Genomic DNA, 22,497 nt, shown 5'->3' with positions numbered 1-22,497 from the left:
AGGTAAAAAAACATATTTTTGTTATTTTTGGTATAAGGGCAAATTATTTAGTCACATCACCCCCTGCCTCCACCCCCCTCTGCGGTGCCACAATCTCCCCCTGCCTCCATCCCCCAGGCCCCCTGCCTCTATCCCCCTCTGCGGTGCCACCAAGAACCCCTGTCTCCATCCCCCACCCTCTGCGGTGCTACCATCCTTCTCTGCAGTGCCATCAACACCCCATGCCTCCAATCACCCCTGCCACTAACACCCCCTGCCTCAAATCTCCCCCTGCCTCCATTGCCCCCTGCCTCCACCCCCCTCTGAGGTGCCACCGCAGCCACCATCACACCCTGCCTCCAATCTCCCCCTGCATCCAATCTCCCCCTGCCTCCAATCTCCCCCTGCATCCAATCTCCCTCTACATCCAATCTCCCCCTACATCCAATCTCCCCCTGCCTCCAATCTCCCCCTACATCCAATCTCCCCCTGCTTCCAATCTCCCCCTGCCTCCATTGCCCCCTGCCTCCACCCCCCTCTGAGGTGCCACCTCAGCCACCATCACCCCCTGCCTCCAATCTCCATGTGCAGTTCCAAGCCGATCCGATCTCGGCTATTTTTACAGGCACATTCCCACAACCACGGACATTTACGAACGGGGGAAAAAGGTGCCTGTTTTTACGAACTGTCTGTAAAAATACGGACGGTTGGCAACACTGACTCTGATGTACCAATAAAACGACACTTCAAGGATTACAGTTTTGCCGGCTATTCTTACTGCTGTCAGCATAGAAACTCACTGAAAACTGAGCATGTGCAGAGTTATCCCCACAGCTGCAAAATCCCTCGCTGAGTTGGGGGACATGGACAGAAGGGGGAGATAGAGAGCAGCAGAATCCACCAGGTTTTTTGCAGAATACAGAAAACAAATCTCATTGTGACTGAGTGAGTATGAACAGCATGGAATACACCATTTATTGATCGTTGTTGTTTTTATGATGTTGGTTTAGTGGAACTTTAAGCTGCCCATACATTGGTCGGTTATTTCATTCGACCAGCAGGTTGAACAACAAAAAAAAAAAAAACTGATCCAACAGGGAAGTTGTACAGATGTTGATCGGTAAATTGACTTCTGTTCAACCACAGTGCCCATTCATGGATCGAATTTATGATCCGGCCCGAATTTTCGATCGATGAATGGCCGGCTTAGGAGGAGAAACCCTTCCAAGTAGCGAAATCTCATTAGTGTTACCTTCTGATACAGAGCCTGGCTGTACTGCTCGGCGTTGGCGTAGAAGACTGTGGATGAAGAGTGGAAGATCTTAATTCCTGGCAACTCTTTGGCCTGTGAAATACAAAATGTATATTTTAGCACGCATAACCAAAAACAAGCATAGCGGATAATAAAAAAAATGTCTAAAGCCGCGTACACACGATCAGTCCATCCGATGAGAACGGTCTGAAGGACCGTTTGTCATCGGTTAACCGATGAAGCGGACTGATGGTCCGTCGCGCCCACACACCATTGGTTAAATAACCGATCGTGTCAGAACGCGGTGACATAAAAAACACAACAATGTGCTGAAAAAAAACGAAGTTCAATGCTTCCAAGCATGCGTCGACTTGATTCTGAGCATGCGTGGATTTTTAACCGATGGTTTTGCATACTAACGATCTGTTTTGACCTATCGGTTAGGAATCCATCGGTTAAATTTAAAGCAAGTTGGCTTTTTTTTAACCGATGGTTAAATAACCTATGGGGCCCACACACGATCGGTTTTGACCGATGAAAACGGTCCATCAGACCGGTGTCCTCTGGTTAATCTATCGTGTGTACGAGGCCTAACACGTTTTCCTCTAAGATTGCCCTGTATTTGGCACCATCCATCTTCCCATCAACTCTGACCAGCTTCCCTGTCCCTGCTGAAGAAAAGCATCCCAACAACATGTTTCTGCCACCACCATGTTTCACGGTGGGGATGGTGTGTTCAGGGTGATGTGCAGTGTTAGTTTTCCGCCCCACGTCGTGTTTTGCTTTTAGGCCAAAAAGTACAATTTTGGTCTTATCTGACCAGAGCACCTTCTTCCACATGTTTGCTGTGTCCCCCACATGGCTTCTCACAAACTGCAAAAGGACTTCTTATGGTTTTCTTTTACCAATGGCTTTCTTCCACAGGGCCGCCATCAGGAATTATGGGGCCCCTTACACAGCTTTAGGCATGGGCCCCCTGGAGCAAAGAACTGGGGGGGTGTTGCCTCAAATTGAGAAGTGGGGGGCTGCCGCGAATTGAGAAGCGGGGGGGTGCCATCGCCAATTGAGAAAATTGAGGAGCAGGGGGGCGTGAATTGAGAAGTGGGGGGGGGGGGTGCCACGAATTGGGGAAGTTCCCCTGAGGACCTCTGGGCTCCTTACAAAAAAAATATATATTTATAAAAAAAATAAAGGGGGGTAGCCATCTGGGGCCCTGGGGACCTCTGGGCCCTTTAATAAAAAGAAATAAAAAGAAATAAAAAAAATATATAAAACAAAAATAAAAACAACATTTTATATATATATATATATAAAAAAAGGGGGGGGGGGTTGCCCACCCCTGGGGACCTCTGGGCCCTTTAATAAAAAGAAATAAAAAATATATATATTTTTTTTTAAAAAGGGGGGGTTGCCATCTGGGGCCCTGGGGACCTCTGGGCCCTTTAATAAATATATATATATATATAATATATATATATATATATATATATATATATACACACACACACACACACATTTTTTTTTTTATGAGCCCTTTAATAAATAATAAAAAAAAAAGAAACCTCTGGGACCTTTAATAAAAAAAAAATAAAAAAAATATATAAAAAAATAAATAAAATAAACATTTATAAAAAAAAAAAAGGGGGGGTTGCCATCCAGGGCCCTGGGGACCTCTGGGCCCTTTAATAAAAAAATAAATAAAAATATAGAAACAAAAATAAAAAATAAACATTTATAAAAAAAAAGGGGGGGGTTTGACACATGGGGCCCTGGGGACCTCTGAGCCCTTTAATAAAAAAAATATATATATATATGTATATATATAAAAGAAATAAAAAGACATTTTTTTTTTTTTATAAAAAAAAGGGGGGGGTTACAATCCAGGGCCCTGGGGACCTATGGGCCCTTTAATAATAATAATAATAATAATTTTATATATATATATATATTTTTTTTAAAGGGGGTTGCCATCCGGGCCCCTGGGGACCTCCGGGCCCCTTACAGGTGTACTGCCTGTACCCCCCTGATGGCGGCCCTGCATACCAGGATAAGATTAAACCACCAAATTACCTGCTGACACCTGGACACATCTCTGTAGACATCAGTTCCGTAAACTAATCCAAAGACTGAGTAATTGGACCTGAAAAAAAAAAGTCCCATTTTATTCCAGTGGACATAACATCAGATATATTTTTTAATGATAACTCTACATACAAACTAATATGTCAATGTAACACTTCCAGGTCTTTATTATCTCTCACAATGCCTTCATCTGCTTTTCTCCCACTTGATCGTTCTTACAGGGGACGGGAGGGGACATACCACCATCCGATGCTTCCCTGGGCTCTCCCGTGCCATCGGGGACCCGGAGGAAGAATCGTCCGCCACCGGATGATGACCATAGAGATGACTGGTGACCAGACGGTCACCAGTCATCTCTATGAAAATCGGAGGGCCGGGCGTGATGTTATGACGTCACGCCCAGGCCGCGGATGTAAACAAAGCCACGATCGCGGCTGGTAAGTATGAGATCAGTGAATTTTTTTTTCCGATCTCATTTTTTCCAGCCTGGAGGAGAGATGTGAGGTCTTATTGACCAGGCCAGGCCCAAAATAAGCTGGAGGGGGGCCCCCAAAAAAATGTTTGCCCAGGGCCCAAACCATATTAAAGACATCCCCGGCCCGGGGTCTACAGTACTTACATCTGTGTCCGAAATATAATGGTCAGCAAAGAAAACGTCACAGAGACTGCCAGGCCAATGTCCATGTTTAGCAAAATGGTTGCTGCAAAAGTCACCCACCAGACAATCTGAAGGAGAAAAAAAAATGATCTCAAGAGCATTAAAAACTTGTGAACATGAAGAAAATAGCTACATGGTTGTGTAGAAGAATCATACAATGGTGACAGCTGAAACAATACCAAGTGATCCATCGAGTCTGCCTCATTTATATGTAATCTATCATTATAACTATATATATATTACACAGAGTATATATACTATTTTGTCAAAAGTATTGGGACACCTGCCTTTACATGAACTTTAATGACATCCCAGTCTTAGTCCGTAGGGTTCAATATTGAGTTGACCCCGCCCTTTGCAGCTATAACAGCTTCAACTCTTCTCATAATTATTGTTCATATATATCCTGTGCAATGTCCCATCAGGCAGGGGGGCAGCAAACTGCCAACAGGGGGTAAGCAACATTTCTCCCAATTTTTTAGGGACGTTGCCGATGTACCGTATATACTCAAGTATATGCCGACCCGAATATAAGCCGAGGCACCTAATTTTACCACAAAAAAATGGGAAAACTTATTGACTCAAGTATAAGCCTAGGGTGTCCATCTGCATGCCTCACTTTTTCCATGCCTCACTTTTTCCATGCCTCACTGTGCCCATGCCTCACTGTGCCCATGCCTCACTGTGCCCATGCCTCACTGTGTCCATGCTTCACTGTGTCCATGCTTCACTGTGTCCATGCCTCACTGTGTCCATGCCTCACTGTGCCCATGCCTCACTGTGTCCATGACTAGACTGACGTTTAACATGGGAGTCTATGAAAGGGGTGCCCAGCTTTGAAAAATCGGTGCTCCCCAGCCATAGGTTCCCAAAACAACAAACTTTGAAAACTTGTAGAGGAGAAATGGGGCTACATGTGTGCCAAGTTCTGGGTCCAGGGGACCATTCAACTGGCCGGTACCGGGTCCCCAAATTCACCAGAGAAATTACCATTTAACATGGGAGTCTATGGAAGGGGTGCCCAGGTTTGAAAAATCTGTGTTCCCGGGCCGTAGGTCCCCCAGACAACCCACTTTGTACACTTGTAGAGGAAGAGTGGGGCTACAAGTTTGGGGTCCAGGGGACCTACGGTCGGCCAGTACGGGGCCCCAAAAGTTTGGGAGATCAGGCACAAAAAGGTGACTCGAGTATAAGCCGAGGGGGGCATTTTCAGCACAAAAAAATGTGCTGAAAAACTCGGCTTATACTCGAGTATATACTTATTTTCTTCTGTTTAATTCAAAATACCATCATCTTGGTTCCCTGTAACCCCTGCCAAGCACGAATATGAAATATTTCTTACCAGATCGATTTTATTGGTTCTCCATAGGACACGGACCTCCGAGAACTGTTTAAACATCCCCTTCAAATTGACTATAATGATTGCTGCTAGGATGGCCTGCAATAGCAAAAGGATTATGTTAGGTTCTCCAAAGACCAAAATTATTTTAAAGTAAACCTGTCAAAAGAGGACTAAAGACTGCCTTCTGAAAACACAAGTTACATCACTATTAGGCCAAGTCTTGACCGGGACAATTAGACATAAAGCGCTAATAGAGTTTCGTTATAACCCCTTTGTCAGGGCTTTTTTTCAGGGGGAACTTGGGGGAACTCAGTTCCACCACCTCTGGGTCAGACCCTTTGGTACCTGCTCACCACAATCACTTGTAATCACAGAAGTCTGGTTTCTGTGTTTACAAGAGACAGCTCTGCACTCTGTGTGTAACCCCCCTGAACTCTGCACTCTGTATGTAATGCAATTCTGGTATTTAATGCCCCTTTAAGACTCTTCTACTGTTGGTGAAATCTAAACGGGTCGTGGTTGAGTTCCTGCACCTATTTTCTGAGAAAAAAAAGCTCTGCCCTTTGTGCTCTAAGGGTAAAACAAGTCTAAATGTCTAAGCACAATTTTGCAATTTTGACATGTGTGGGAAAAAAACGTTCTGTAGAGAGAGAGTAGAGTAGAGTAGAGATCTGCTGTTCCTAGTGATCAGGAACAGCGATCTCTCGCTCCTCCTCCTGTCAGTACATTGCCCCCCACAGTTAGAAACACCTCCCCAGGACACACTTAAACCCCTCGAACGCCCCCTAGTGTTAACCCCTTCCCTGCCAGCGACATTTATACAGTAATCAGTGTCAATTTTTAGCTCTGATCACTGTATAAATGTCACTGGTCCTAAAAAAGTGTCAAAAGTATGCGATCTGTCTGCCGCAATGTCGCAGTCTCGCTAAAAATTGCTGATCACTGCCAATACTAGTAAAATGCCATACATCTTTCTCCTATTTTGTAGACATGATAACTTTTGTGCAAACCAATCAATATACACGTATTGTGTTTTTTTTTAACCAAAATTATGTAGAAGAATACATATTGGCCTAAACTGAAGATTTTTAGCCAGATTCAGGTATAGTTAGGCCGGCGTATCAGTAGGTACGCCATCGTAACTCTGAATCCGCTCCTTCCTACATTTAAGCGTATGCTCAAACTGAGATACGCTTAAATGTTGCTAAGATACGAGCGGCGTAAGTCTTCCTACGCCGTCGTATCCTAGCTGTCTATTTACGCTGGCCGCTAGGGGCGTGTACGCTGATTTACGCCTAGAATATGTAAATCAGCGAGATACGCTTTTACGCTACGCCGCCGTAACTTAGGACGCAAGTGCTTTGTGAATACAGCACTTGCCTCTCTAACTTGCGGCGGCGTAACGTAAATTACATACGCTACGCCCGCACAAGTTTAAGCCGCCGTATGTGAATCTGGCCAATTATATATAATTGGCCAGATTCACATACGGCGGCTTAAACTTGTGCGGGCGTAGCGTATGTAATTTACGTTACGCCGCCGCATATATATATTATTTATTATAGCAAAAAGTAAAAAATACTTTTTTTTCAAAGTTGTCGCACTTTTTTGTTTATAGTGCAAAAAAATTAAAACCGCAGAGGTGATCAAATACCACCAAAAGAAAGCTCTATTTGTGGGGAAAAAATGGACACCAATTTTGTTTGGGTGCCACGTCGGACGACCGCGCAATTGTCAGTTAAAGCGACCCAGTGCCGAATCGCAAAAAATTACCTGGTCATTGAGGGGGCAAATCTTCCGGTCCTTAAGTGGTTAAAAGAGTCCCTGGAAATGTATTAGAATAATAGCACCACACTATTTTATTTATTATATTTATGTAGCACTATACCCCCGAAGGAGCTGCTGGTTTGATTCGGGCGGCACGTTACCTCTTTCTTCCTGCCGTCTAGGGTACTGGATGAGAGCTGCAATAACGTCAATGTCCACACTGTCGATGTCTTTTCTGTGCTTTTATTACCCAATGGGGTACAAATGGTAAATAGTAGAAAGGTGAAGGGATAGAAGGAATGGAAGGTGACAGATTCAGGTGTAACTGGTACTGGAAACAGTCCTGCTTCCAACGACAACTTTTCATCGCCACTCTAGCCAGAGTGGGTATAGTGCATCTGGATAGGCTTCTCTCACCAGGGAATTGGTGAGCCCCCGAAATGTGTTGGCTTCCCACTGTCATATCATATTTAATAAATAAAAAGAATCATGCACCATCACTAACATACAGTATCCATCACTACCACAGTGACTATAGCAATGACTGCTACAGTGAATATGACTGCAATTTGCTTTTGTGACTATGCACATCATCCATATTTTATAAGGAAAATGATGGTTGGCACTCAGGATGACATCCAGAAAATAGTATTCCTTTATTGAAAAGACATGTGTAACACTGTAAAAACACCCTACGCGTTTCGTAAGTTAGTCCTTAGTCTTGGCTTGTGGTGCCTACACACCTGTTTATCCTTATTTTATATCCGTTTGCTTACCTTTGGTAAGTCCTGGAAGAGTTCCCCGGCCCGGAGGATGATCACAAAGATCACAAATGATGCTATGGCGCTGGCTACCTGTTTGCAAACAACCAAAGAATAAAAAAATCATATCACATCCTGGATTTCAGAATAAAATAATAAGCCTTGGACTAAGTTATATGAACTGTACCAACCAGATAGATCCTAACGCCTTTTTTTTTTTTTTTTTTTTTTTTTAGGAATAAGGACTAATATCTGTACTGTGAGCGTGGGATTTCCACGCTTACCTGCGTAGGTAACCCACCTGGCTGTTTCCTCCGGTACTTTCTTGGAGCACGGATCGAGACACAGAGGCACTGATGGGAAAACACTGGAAGAAGCTCCCAACAAAATTACTGATGCCGATAGCGATCATCTCCTACAAAAAAAGAAGGGATTATACTTTGTTTTTGGTAAAGTGCCAACAATTTACCCAGCACTTTACATTCTGTTCATTAGACGTGTGCAGAACTTAAAAATGCGTTTAGTTTAGTTTCGGATAAATTCGTTATGTCACTAATTTTGTTTCATTGATTCATTTCAGCATTCATTTATAAATTTTCCAACTAATTCCAAATTTTGGGAACGATTCAAATTCGGATTGGTTCAAAAATGATTAACCTATTGGAGTTCCGTGTGTATATAAGAAAAAAGGGCCAGGGGGTACCACATCCATATAGACTATTAACAAATTTTGTAGGACTTAGGAGCGGACCTTACAGGTACCAGAAAAGGAATCCAAATTTAATTTTGTTATTAAATTTGTATTTATTTTCGGGGACCTGTAATGTGCGCTCCTAAGTCCTACAAAATTTGTTAATGGAATTCCATGTGAAGAATAGCTGGTTATTAATGAGCAGGTCGGGAAGCACCCCCACCCCATGTTGAGGGCACGTGGCCTGGTATGGTTCAGCGTTGGGTCCCCCCCCCCCCCCCAATCCATAGACGGCCCTTCAGGTCTGGTATGGATTTTAAGGGGAACCCCACACCAAAATGCAAATAAAACATAGAGAGAGGTCCCCCCAAAAGTCCATACCAGACCCTTATCTGAACATGCAGCCCACTCGTCCCATCCCCCCCCCTTTTCCTGCCCCCATGCTCGGATAAGGGTCTGGTATGAAATGGGGAGAAATGGAAGTGGAATTCAAGACGCTCCGGTCCGGTTTTTAGTGGCCGCTTCTGTGTAGAGCAGGGGTCCCCAAACTTTCTAGGCAAAGGACCAGTTTACTGTCCTTCAGAGTTTACGAGGGCCGGACAGTGGTCCGTAGGAGTCGAAAAGGTCCCGACATCAGTGGGAAAAATGAATGCCCTATTGCTTCAGTGTGAGTAATTGTGCCCCGTCATTGGGTCCTATTGTTGGTGTCATTGAGAAAAACTGTACCCTGTTGTTGGTGTCATTGAGAAAAACTGTACCCCGTTGTTGGTGTCATTGAGAAAAACTGTACCCTGTTGTTGGTGTCATTGAGAAAAACAGTACCCCGTTGTTGGTGTCATTGAGAAAAACTGTACCCCGTTGTTGGTGTCATTGAGAAAAACTGTACCCCGTTGTTGGTGTCATTGAGAAAAACTGTACCCTATTGTTGGTGTCATTGAGAAAAACAGTACCCCGTTGTTGGTGTCATTGAGAAAAACGGTACTCCGTTGTTGGTGTCATTGAGAAAAACTGTACCCCGTTGTTGGTGTCATTGTGAGGAATTGTCCCCCATCCTTGGTGTCATTGTGAGGAATTGTGTCCCATCCTTGGTGTCATTGTGAGGAATTGTGTCCCATTCTTGGTGTCATTGTGAGGAATTGTGTCCCATCCTTGGTGTCATTGTGAGGAATTGTGTCCCATCCTTGGTGTCATTGGGCCCATTTGTTGGTGTCATTGGGCCCCTTTGTTGGTGTCAGTAGGAGAAACTATGTCCCATTGTTGGTATCAGTGGATGAAATAGTGCCCCAAGGGCTGGATAAAAGCAGGAAAAGGACCGCATCTGGCCCCCGGGCTGCAATTTGGAGACCACTGGTGTAGAGTGAGAAAGCTGACAAAACCAATAGGAGATGATGGCACCCATAGACTTACTAAGGGGCATCTTTGGTCAGCTATCACTGCTCTACACCGGAGCTGTCACTGACAGCGGAGCCTGGGACCGGAGTCACTGGACTGGAGCAGCTTTAGACTATATAACAATCTTTTCTTTACAGGGTTAGATAGATGAGGATTAGAATTGGGCTGGGAGTAAGTTTAGGTTTTGGCTGAACTTCCACTTTAACTTTTTGGGGCAAATGATCCACTATACCTGGTTGCTGTCCACCTTGTAGCCATGCTTAGAAGCAAATACTTTTCCCAAAGAAATAGTAATGGCATATCCCACCACGGCAATAGCGAATGAGTTTCCAAGAATGTCTCTGAACAGGCTGAAGTCAGGTAACATGGGAACCTTTAGGCTGAAAAACAAAAATGGACCGTTGTTGTCAAAAAGTCTGATCGTGTGTATGGGCCTTTAAAGGGGTTGTAAAGGTATTTTTTTCCCCTAAATAGCTTCTCTTACCTTAGTGCAGTCCTCCTTCACTTACCTCATCCTTCCATTTTGCTTTTAAATGTCCTTATTTCTTCTGAGAAATCCTCACTTCCTGTTCTTCTGTCTGTAACTCCACACAGTAATGCAAGGCTTTCTCCCTGGTGTGGAGTGTCGTGCTCGCACCCTCCCTTGGACTACAAGAGAGTCAGGACACCCACTAACACACAGCTCCTTTCTCTATCTGCAAAGTAGAGAGCATCATAACTCTCCTGTAGTCCAAGGGAGGGGGCGAGCATGACACTCCACACCAGGGAGAAAGCCTTGCAATACTGTGTGGAGTTACAGACAGAAGAACAGGAAGTGAGGATTTCTCAGAAGAAATAAGGACATTTAAAAGCAAAATGGAAGGATGAGGTAAGTGAAGGAGGACTGCACTAAGGTAAAGGAAGATATTTAGGATTTTTTTTTTTTACCTTTACAACCCCTTTAAGCTCTGAAGAAGTATAAGATGTTTCCCTATTTTCTTCACCTATGGCCTTCCAGACATTAAAAAGTTTCCTACTGCCGACCAGTTCTTACATGATACTAGGTATGATGGAGGGCTTTTTTTTCAACATTGAACTTGAAGAACTAAAGAACGTATACCAAAGTAGAGCACATCCACATATAGTCACCTTGACACAAATAGCATCTATTGTACAAAGAGTACCTGTCATTTATGTACAACGTACCCAACAGGGATGTCTCCGACATTTTCTATTCCATACTTGTCATACAGTCCAACACCATAAGAGATGCCAGTACAGACAATGAGCTGGTGATGAAATAACAAAAGATAAGTCAGTATAAGACCTCTTCATACAAACATGGATTATCTATATTTTTCGGGTGACAGTTTACTTCAAGGATTTAACTTAGCGACCGGCTCACGTACATATATACGTCTGCCACAACCGAGATATCCATCTTTTCAGCGGTCGGCCTTGTAAACGATAAAGGTGGTCTCTGTGGCGCATTCGCTGCAAGATCACTGTTATTGGCGGCGTGAGAGGCCCCCCTCCCTCCCGCCGCTCGACCACTTTCCGGAGCCGTCGGTAGCGGCGGAGGCGATTGGGACCTGTCAGTGGCTGGGTATGGATACGAGTGAGGACAAGTTGGCCCCCACCCGTCTCCATACCATAGCAGGACGGAAGCGACGTCTAAACTTCACTTCCGCCCATACGTCTAAGGCCTTGTACTCACGAGCAGACATGTCCGATGAAACCGGTCTGCGGACCGTTTTCATCGGACATGTCTGCCCGGGGACTTCTGTTCGATGTACACACCATCGAACAGAACTCCGCGCGTAAACAATACGCGGGCGTGTCCGCGGTGTCGCCGCGACAATGAGGCGGCGACGTGGGCGGGCCTGCCTTTTAAATGCTTCCACGCATGCGTCAAAGTCATTCGACGCATGTGAGGGATGGCGGGCGGCCGGACATGTACGGTAGGTCTGTACAGACGACCGTACATGTCGGGGGGACAGGTTTCCAGCGGACTGTTTTAAAGCAAGTCCAGGAAACAGTTGTCCGCTGGAAACCTGTCCGATCCGCCCGAAAACGGTCCGCTCGTGCCTACACACGGCCAAACATGTCTGCTGAAACTGGTCCGCAGACCAGTTTCAGCAGACATGTTTGGTCGTGAGTACGGGGCCTTAAAGGGACTTTTTTTGTTGTAATTTTTTCAAACGACACATTTTTTTTTTTTAAATTGCATTTAAGTCCAAATATGAGATGTGAGGTCTCTTTGACCCCAGATCTCATATTTAAGAGGACCTGTCAAGAAAAAAAAATGGCCTGATGGAACCCGCTAGGCGTGTGTTGTCCTTTCCTCATTTGGTTGCCTCTAGGGTTGTCCCGATACCGATACTAGTATCGGTATCGGTATCGATACCAAGCATTTGCCCGAGTACTTATACTCGGGCAAATGCTCCCGATGCTTCACCCGATACTTGTACTGTCAGCGGTGATCAGTGCGTTGGGGAAGTTACAAGCACCAATCACTGCTGTATAGATTTAAAGGTGCTGCTCTCTCCCTCCGTGTCCCCCCGCCGTGTTTCTCTCTCCCTCCGTGTCCCCCGCCGTGTTTCTCTCTCCCTCCGTGTCCCCCACCGTGTTTCTCTCTCCCTCCGTGTCCCCCTCCGTGTTTCTCTCTCCCTCCGTGTCCCCCGCCGTGTTTCTTTCTCCCTCCGTGTCCCCCGCCGTGTTTCTCTCTCCCTCCGTGTCCCCCGCCATGTTTATTTCTCCCTCCGTGTCCCCCGCCGTGTTTCTCTCTCCCACCGTGCTCCTCCTCCACCCCCTGGAACTGTCAGGATGGAGAGCGGCGGTAAATCCGGCTCCTTACTGCTCTGAATGTACAGAGTCAGTGATTACTGACTCTGTCCATTCACATAACTGAAACATTGTAAACTGTGATTACAATGTTTCAGTTCATGAATGAAGAGAAGCCACTGTCTTCTCTCCATTCATTTCCAGCGCAGCTGAGGCTGCTGAGAAAGGGACTGGGGAACATGTGTCCCTAGTCCCTTTCTCTGTCTCAAAGGGGACATGTCAGAGGTCTGTTAAGACCCCTGATATCTCACCAAAGCCCCCCAACAGGGCTGAAAGAAAAAAGAATAAAAAAAATTATTGTAGAAAATAAAAAAATAAAATAAAAAACACACTGACACGGTCCACCCCCCCCCCCCTTAAAAAAAGAAAACATTTATAAATAAAAAAAAATGTAAAAAATTTTAAAAAATTTTTAAAAAAAAAAAAAAAAAATACTGACATATGTGCCACTGTCACATGACATTAAATGAAAGTATCGGTATTGGCGAATACTTGAAAAAAAGTATCAGTACTTGTACTTGGTCTTAAAAAAGTGGTATCGGGACAACCCTAGTTGCCTCTAATCACATATGAGGCAAAGGTAGGAGGTGAAATCTGCAGAGTTACTTGGTGTTCCCTAAATATACTAAAAGAGATTTTTTGTTTAGGGCAGAGTTCTCTTTTAGTTTGCTGTTATATTTACCATGATCAGCTCGATGGGAACTGGGATTATAAGCTTGGAGGCGAACTTCTCATTCAAAAATTTCATCAGAATGAGGACCACAGTGGAGACAGCGCTGGTGACCAACGTGCCGATATTGGTCTGGGTAATTCTTGAGAACAGTTTTATTATCGTCTGAAGACAAAAAAGACAACATGGTTACAAGATGAATTATACCCAGACCTGAAAATGCAATCTATGTCACCTACACACTCCCCCCCCCCCCCCCCCGCGTCATATACTCTGCTCTCCTCTCCTACACATACTGCCTGCCTTCATACCCATTGCACTTCTCTCCTGCACATATTACCCACTGTCATACCCTCCACACTCCTCTCCTTTACACTGTCCTAATCTACCCAGGGTAAGGTGACCAGATTTTTAAAATGAAATCCGGGGACATTTTTTCTTTACTAGTAATGGTAACAATCAGCGACTCTCTGCCCGTCACCGCCCGCCTCACAGCCTCTCAAGACTTACTCCCCGGGCCCCGGCTACTACTGGATGGGGAGCGGAGGAAGATCACTCCACCAGGGAAGGCAAGGAGATAAGCAGGTGGCTGGCCAGGATTTGAGCCAAGGCAGAAGAACATGCGAGCGAAGCTGAATGGGCATGCGCCCTAACTGAAGAAATATTCCCTCCGCTCCGACCAGCACATGATCATCAGAACGGGGCACAGATAATGGGAAAAAATACAACCCCCCTATGCTAGTAGGCGCGGCGGAGTGGGGGTGTGCAATTCAATTTTTTTATTTTAATTCTGCACTGACTGTCTTTGAAATTGCCCCTGCCCCCTATTAAATCCAATCTGGGGATAAAACCAGGGACAGACTTGGTCCGGGGACAGTGTCCTCAATTAAGGACTGTCCCCTGAAACTGGGGATGTCTGGTCACCCTAACCCAGGGGTGGACTGATAAATCATGCGGCCCCCGGGCAATAGGAGATCATGGGGCCCCCGGGCAATAGATTATGGGGCCACACTGTATACACACACACACACACATACAGTAAACATACACAGTATACACACACAGACACACAATATACACACACAGTATACTGTATACATACACACACTGAAAAGGTACTGGAGAGGCGGGGCAGCATAATCTTGGGATTTAAAAAATAACAACGATTTTTACATACTGTCCCTGGTTTTACTGAGTCTGGCAACCCTGATGGGGCCCCTTAGTGGCATGGGGCCCCTTAGTGGCATGGGGCCCTCGGCCCCCCTTATCTCCTCCACATTCCTCTACTGCACATACTGCCCATTGTCATACCCTCTGCACTCCTCTACTACACATAATTCTGCCTACTATACCCTCTGCACTCATGACCTGCACACACTGGGCCAGATTCAGAAAACAGATACGACGGCGTATCTCCTGATACGCCGTCGTATCTCTGAGTTCGGGAGGTCGTATCTATGCGCCTAAATCAGAGAATCAGTTACGCATAGATATCCCTAAGATCCGACAGGTGTAAGTGTCTTAGACCGTCGTATCTTAGGCTGCAATTTCAGGCTGGCCGCTAGGTGGCGCTTCCGTATGTTTACGCGAGGAATATGCTAATTAGGTAGATACGGCAATTCAGAAACGTACGTCCCGCCGGCGCATTTTTTTACGTCGTTTACGTTCGGCTTTTTTCGGCGTATAGTTACCCCTGCTATATGAGGCGTAGCTAATGTTAAAGCGGGGGTTCACCCTATAAAAAAAAAAAAAAACATTTTTTTTTCTTCTAGCATAAAATTCGGCATAGTAGCGCGAGCTACAGTATGCCTGTCTTAATTTTTTTATCCCCGTACTCACTGTGTAATCGTACATAGAAGATTCCGACTGCCCACGGGGAATGGGCGTTCCAATCCAGACGGAAGGTGATTGACGGCCGGCTCTGGCGCGTCACGCTTCTCCGGAAATAGCCGAAATAGGCTTGGCTCTTCACGGCGCCTGCGCATAGTCTGTGCGCAGGCGCCGTGAAGAGCCGAGACCTACTCCGGCTGTCTTCGGGGAGCGTGACGTGCCAGAGCCGGCCGTCAATCACCCTCCCTCTTGAAAGGAACGCCCATTCCCCGCGGGCAGTCGGAATCTTCTATGTACGATTACACAGTGAGTACGGGGATAAAAAAATTAAGACAGGCATACTGTAGCTCGCGCTACTATGCCGAATTTTATGCTAAAAAGTTGTTCTGCAGGGTGAAACACCGCTTTAAGTATGGACATCGTTCCCGCGCCCAGTTTTGAAATTTTTTCGTCGTTTGCGTAAGTCGTTCGCGAATATGGCTTTACGTCATTTACGTTCACGTCGAATCCAATACGTCCTTGCGGCGTAATTTGGAGCAATGCACACTGGGATATTTTACAGACGGCTCATGCGCCGTTCAAAAAATACGTCAAAAACGCGGGGCCAACTGCAATTTGGATAAAACACGCCCCCTACATCCCCATTTGAATTAGGCGGCCTTACGCCGCAAAACACATACGTTACTCTGCCGTAACTAAGGGCGCAAGTTCTTTCTGAATACAGAACTTGCGCCCAAAGTTACAGCGGCGTAACGTATCGGAGATACGTTACGCCAGCAGAAAGATGTGCGCATCTCTCTGAATCTGGCCCACTGCCTGCTAAAACAGTTCTTTAGTGTTGATGAAGAGATGTACAGTGGGCGGGACTTGTTTGCAAGAAGAAATACATAGAGTAGGAAATCCTAATATTTTTTACTATGGTAATATTTATTTGTATGCCAATACAGAGCAATAATAATATCTAGTGGAGAAAATCTGTTCATGTATGTTCACTGCCACTTCTGAGGGTGAGACCTGTACTTACATATAATAATGACAGTGGCTCAGTTCTCTGGGTCATTTTAATTCCAAAGAGGTATTTGAGCTGTGACACCAACACATGGACTGCTGACGCTGTGGTGTACCCGCTTATCAATGGGTCCGAGAGATACGTCACCACAAATCCAAACTGGATCAGGCCAAGTGCGATCTATGGTACAAGACTTGTGTCAGTAGGATCAGGGATGGACTGGGACAAGAATTTGGCCCTGGACTTCATCCAGACCAGCCCACTTTAATTTTGCAAACACGCACAAAAACAGTACATAAACTATAAGCAATTGCGCAAAAAAAATAATTTAAAACATTCCACTGTAAGTATAAACAGATTTTTTTTCAGGGTTCCCAGAGAGCCGCTCCTTACATCAGGGTCCACAGAGAGCCCCCCACTTACATCAGGGTCACCAGAGAGAGGGCGGGCAGTGGGATATGATGTAATCTCTCTGCTGCCCGTGGCTGCACAGTGATAAGGGAACAGCGGTGATGCAGGGCAGGCGGTGAGAGATGATGTCATCTCTCTCTGCTCTCTCACCTGCCCAACTCTTCAGTGCTGCCTGCCCGCTCTCCGGCTCGCCCATGCTGCCCACCGCACAGCTGCAGAGAGACCACAACCCGATAGTGGGTCGCGACCCTGTGGTTGGGGGCTATGGGACTCGGGGCTATGGGCCTTATATTTGGCCCCTAAAGCCACCACCTAGTGATGCCACTGGCTGTCGCTGAAACTGGCCCACTGAGCCATCGGCCCACCGGGAAACTCTCGGTAGTCTCGATGGCCAGTACATGCCTGAACAGGATGGAAGTAACTTTCATCTACTAGCGTGAAAATGCAAAATGTATCACAGTTCTAAAATGGATGTGGGTGAAGAGACTTGGGTTAATGGGTGGAAGGCATAGAGATGAGGAGCCAAGAAAAAGGAAAACAAAGTGTACCTAAGGCTGGATTCACATTTATGCATTTTTTGTGCTTTTTGCATTTTGTAGATTTGCTCTAAAGTCCATTTAACATGGTTTCCCATGGAACATTTTCTGTAGTGCAAATATGCAAAATGCAAAAAGCACTAGAAATGCCATAGGTGTGAATCCAGCCTTAAAAGAGAAGTATGGGTTTTGTTTTTTTTGCTATTCATACTTACCTCGGTGGATGGAGCATCAGGCTGATGCTGCCACTGTCCCCCGGCGTCTCTGCACTGAGAACCGAGCCACCGAACACCGCCGATGGCTCCGTTCTCACTCCTCCCCGAGCAGAGGCATGTTGACTGTCAATCAGTCAGCATGGCTTCTGCTCTACTTCTCAGCGCTTATTGGAGCGCCGAGCAGTGGAGGGGCGGGGAGAGGCTGTCTCAGCCAGCGGCTCGCTGAGATGCTGAGACTGCCATGAATCAGGGCAGCTGACGGATCCCGACTTGGAAGTCGTGATGACGCGCTGCCCCGACTGAAAGCAGTGACGTCAGCAGAGAGCGGACTTCAGACCGCTCTCCACTGAAAACAGTTAACAGGAGTGCAAAGCTAATTGCACGTCTGTGACCCAGAGGAGAAGCCCAGCCTAAAAAGCTCAGGCTGGACTTCTCCTTTAATGTCCTGGTACAACAGAATTCATATATTGCCATGTATATAGACCCTAGTGAGGAACAACAAATAATTCTTAGGCCTCGTACACACGATGGGTTAGCCAGAGGACAACGGTCTGAAGGACCGTTGTCTTAGGTTAACCGATGAAGCTGACTGATGGTCTGATGTGCCTACACACCATCAGTTAAAACAATGATCGTGTCAGAACGCGGTGACGTAAAACACAACGACGTGCTGAAAAAAAACGAAGTTCAATGCTTCCAAGCATGCGTCGACTTGATTCTGAGCATGCGCGGGTTTTTTAACCAATGGTCGTGCCTACTAACCATCGGTTTCGACCTACCCTTAGCAATCCATCGGTTATATTTTAAAGCAAATTCCTATTTTTTTAACCTAAGGTTAAAGGGTCACTAAAGGAAAAAAATGTTTTTGCTGAAATGACTGTTTACAGGGTATAGAGACATAAAAGTTAACTGATTCCTTTTAAAAATGATTACAAATAGATAAAAAATCAATAATATAATGTGCCTGTAGGTTAGTTTCACTTTTAAACTGGTTTCAAGTTCCTGTGAACTAGAGAGACACACAGAACAAAAACAAACAAATCCAGGGAAGTGTTTTGTTTTTAAAATGAATCTGATTGGTTCTGTTAAGTTTTAGACACACAGTAATGACAGCTTAGACCTACAGTGAAAAGCTCCCAGTACTGTGGTTATAAGGAAAAAGACAACCAGGAAGTGTGGAGATCAGAGCAGAATTACAGCCACTTCAAAGCAAAAACGAACAATAAGGACATGAAACCAGGACTGCAGTAAGGTAAAGGAAGCTATTTAGCTAAAGAAAAAAATTCCTTTAGTGATCCTTTAAATAACCTATGGGGCCCACACACGATCGGTTTTGACCAATGAAAATGGTTTTTCAGACCGTTGTTCTCTGGCTATCCTATCGTGTGTACGAGGCCTTAGAGACCTGAGGAGATTGGTAGAAGATGGGGAGAAGGAGAAGGAAAAAGAGGAGAGAAGGGGAAGGAAAAAATTATGGGGAGAAGGAGAATGAGAATGAAAAAGAGGAGGAGAAGGGGAGAAGGAAAAAGAGACAGAGATGGAGAGAAGGAGAAAGAGAAGGGGAGATGAAGAAGAAGAGGAAAAAGAAAAGGAGAATTGGGAGAATGAGAATGGGAGTAGGAGAGAAGGAGAAACAAAGAAGGGGGGGAGAAGAAGAATAACAAAGAGAAGGAGAAGAGGAGAAGGATAAGGGGGAAGGAGAGAAGGAATGAAGGGGAGGAAGAGATGGAGAATAGGAGAAGGGGAGTAGGAGAAAAGGAGAAGGGATATAAGTAGAGAAGGAGGAGAAGGAGAAGGGGAGAAGGAGAAATGGAGAAAAAGAAGAGAAGCAGAGAAGAGAAAGAAAGGGTGAAGCGGAAAAGGAGAGAGAGAGAAGAGGAGAAAAGGAGAAGGGGAGAATGAGAATGGGAGTAGGAGAGAAGGAGAAACAAAGAAGGGGGGAGAAGAAGAATAAAAAAGAGAAGGAAAAGAGGAGAAGGATAAGGGGGAAGGAATGAAAGGGAGGAAGAGATGGAGAATAGGCGAAGGGGAGGAGAAGAAAAGAAGAAGGGATATAAGTAGAGAAGGAGGAGAAGGAGAAGGGGAGAAGGAAAAGGAGAAGAAAGAGAACCAGAAGGAAAGGGGGTAAAGGAAAAGTGGAGAAAAAGAAGAGAAAGAGAAGCAGAGAAGAGAAAGAAAGGGTGAAGCAGAGAAGGAGAGAGAGAGAAGAAGAGGAGGAGGAGAAAAGGAGAAGGATCACAGGTATAAACGATAGACTTTAGCATTGAGCCAGATAGTGATGAGTAAATTTGCCTTCTGAGCCATCAGAAGATCCATAAATAAAATGACTTGGTTGCTTCATCAACCTCAACGACCCATATCATATAAGAAGTAAGTTCACGATAACCACATGAAAAGGTTGATCTAACGGCATGACTCTTTGATCCAATGTCAGCCACGGCAATATCTGTAATGCCGCGTACACACGATCGGTTTTCCCGTCTGAAAAAGTCAGATGTTAGCTTTTGGGCGGGAATTCCGACCGTGTGTATGCTCCATCTGACTTTTTCTGTCGGAATTTCCGCCAGCAAAAGTTTGAGAGCTGGTTCTCTATTTTCCAGACGGAAAAAAAATCCTAGCGGAAAAAACGTTCATCTGTATGGAATTCCGACGCGCAAAAAAGCATGCATGCTCAGAATCAAGCAGAAGAGCCGAACTGTCTTCATTGATCTCGGCTCGTAGTATGTGTTGTACGTCAACGTGTTCTTGACGGGCGGAATTTGGTGTGTGACCATGTGTATGCAAGACAGGCTTGAGCGTAATTCCGTCGGAAAAACCAACCAAGGTTTTTTTCCGACGGGAAAACCGATCATGTGTACGCGGCATAAGTCAGAGAATCAGCAAAACCAATATTTCCCTGTGATAGCAGCTCACCTGAAACAGTCCTACAAGGAATGCCAGTGCTGTGGCCAGCTCCACTCTTAGCGCATCTCTGGCTACCGTGTCAATAAATGTTGCATTTTCTCCTCTCATAAAATTCTCATTGGGTGCCAGGGATTCTGTAACACTGCCAATCATGACACAGACCACAGCAAATGTTCCTGTATTCCAAAAACAAACAGAGTTTAAAAATGTGTAGCCACCCTGTCCCAAGCAGGAGTGTCTATAGAAATGTAACATTGCCAGGCTTTAAACCTGATCGATAGTTTGGCTTTCTTGGGTCTCTCCAAGGCTTTGGTTATTGTATATTCTGGCTGCTGCTGGGGAGTGTCTCTGACAATAGTGTGGGTGGCTGCAATTGACTCTGCATAGGCGCATTGCGGGCGGTATTAACCCTTTATCGGCCGATAGCGGGGGTTAATACCGCACCGCTAGCGGTCGAATCCAGCGGCAATTCCGATGGTATAGCGCCGCTATTTTTAGCGGCGCTATACCGCCACCGCGCCTCCCGCCCCAGTGTGAATGGGGCCTTAGGCCCCATGTACACGGGACACTGGTGCAAACTCTGCTGAAATTAATTTTTAAAAGCTGAAACCGGCGTTTAAAAATGCCCATTTTGCCGCGATTGCAGCCGTGTTTAGCAGCGTTTTACCGCAATTTGCGTCTATAAGCGTTTAGTTAAGAAACATCATAAGACCCTCCCTAAGATAAAAAAACTGTATTATTTAACCATTTCAGCCATTTTGTGCGACCAGAGTGAGTAGCAGCAGCTGAGAGAGCAGCTATGTACTTGTATGTAGCGTGTCACCTGCCACAAGTTGTGAATTGTCCACTTTCCACGTCACCTGCCACGTCACCTGGCCATGTCACCTGCCACGTCACCTCCCACAAGCTGTGGATTGTCCACTTTCCACGTCACCTGGCCATGTCACCCGCCACAAGTTGTGGATTGTCCACTTGCCACGCCACCTGCCACAAGCTGTGGATTGTCCACTTTCCACGTCACCTGCCACGTCACCTGGCCATGTCACCCACCACAAGTTGTGGATTGTCCACTTTCCACGTCACCTGCCACGTCACCTGGCCATGTCACCCGCCACAAGTTGTGGATTGTCCACTTGCCACGTCACCTGCCACGTCACCTGGCCATGTCACCCGCCACAAGTTGTGGATTGTCCACTTGCCACGTCACCTGGCCATGTCACCTGCCACAAGTTGTGAATTGTCCATTTTCCACGTCACCTGCCACGTCACCTGCCACAAGCTGTAGATTGTCCACTTTCCACGTCACCTGGCCGTGTCACCCACCACAATTTGTGGATTGTCCACTTGCCACGCCACCTGCCACAAGCTGTGGATTGTCCACTTTCCACGTCACCTGCCACGTCACCTGGCCATGTCACCTGCCACAAGTTGTGAATTGTCCATTTTCCATGCCACCTGCCACAAGCTGTGGATTGTCCACTTTCCACGTCACCTGCCACGTCACCTGGCCATGTCACCTGCCACAAGTTGTGGATTGTCCACTTTCCACGTCACCTGCCACAAGTTGTGGATTGTCCACTTTCCACGTCACCTGCCACGTCACCTGGCCATGTCACCCGCCACAAGTTGTGGATTGTCCACTTGCCACGTCACCTGCCACGTCACCTGGCCATGTCACCCGCCACAAGTTGTGGATTGTCCACTTGCCACGTCTCCTGGCCATGTCACCTGCCACAAGTTGTGAATTGTCCATTTTCCACGTCACCTGCCACGTCACCTGCCACAAGCTGTAGATTGTCCACTTTCCACGTCACCTGGCCGTGTCACCCACCACAATTTGTGGATTGTCCACTTGCCACGCCACCTGCCACAAGCTGTGGATTGTCCACTTTCCACGTCACCTGCCACGTCACCTGGCCATGTCACCTGCCACAAGTTGTGAATTGTCCATTTTCCATGCCACCTGCCACAAGCTGTGGATTGTCCACTTTCCACGTCACCTGCCACGTCACCTGGCCATGTCACCTGCCACAAGTTGTGGATTGTCCACTTTCCACGTCACCTGCCACAAGCTGTGGATTGTCCACTTTCCACGTCACCTGCCACGTCACCTGGCCATGTCACCTGCCACAAGTTGTGAATTGTCCATTTTCCACGCCACCTGCCACAAGCTGT

At 46.1% G+C, this 22,497-nt stretch overlaps 1 protein-coding gene across 2 annotated transcripts in view; it reads right to left on the bottom strand.

Annotated features, from left to right (window-relative positions):
- Window positions 1-22,497, bottom strand: part of LOC120945084 (solute carrier family 26 member 6-like) — a 45,098-nt gene that overhangs the window by 11,343 nt on the left and 11,258 nt on the right. For both annotated transcript variants that reach the window (XM_040358947.1, XM_040358948.1), the window contains exons 5-15: window positions 20,332-20,498; window positions 16,272-16,436; window positions 13,430-13,582; window positions 11,110-11,192; window positions 10,157-10,304; window positions 8,143-8,256; window positions 7,857-7,934; window positions 5,314-5,409; window positions 3,933-4,039; window positions 3,302-3,371; window positions 1,232-1,324 (exon numbers count right to left, since the gene is read on the bottom strand). In XM_040358947.1, coding sequence (XP_040214881.1) covers window positions 1,232-1,324; window positions 3,302-3,371; window positions 3,933-4,039; window positions 5,314-5,409; window positions 7,857-7,934; window positions 8,143-8,256; window positions 10,157-10,304; window positions 11,110-11,192; window positions 13,430-13,582; window positions 16,272-16,436; window positions 20,332-20,498 — 1,274 coding nt within the window. The remainder of the gene's footprint in view (window positions 1-1,231; window positions 1,325-3,301; window positions 3,372-3,932; window positions 4,040-5,313; window positions 5,410-7,856; window positions 7,935-8,142; window positions 8,257-10,156; window positions 10,305-11,109; window positions 11,193-13,429; window positions 13,583-16,271; window positions 16,437-20,331; window positions 20,499-22,497) is intronic.

The sequence above is a fragment of the Rana temporaria genome, chromosome 7 (genome assembly GCF_905171775.1).
Source record: "Rana temporaria chromosome 7, aRanTem1.1, whole genome shotgun sequence".
In the NCBI taxonomy this organism is placed as follows: Eukaryota; Metazoa; Chordata; class Amphibia; order Anura; family Ranidae; genus Rana; species Rana temporaria.
Note: the sequence above shows the minus strand (reverse complement) of the source record. Positions and strands in the feature narration are given on the sequence as shown.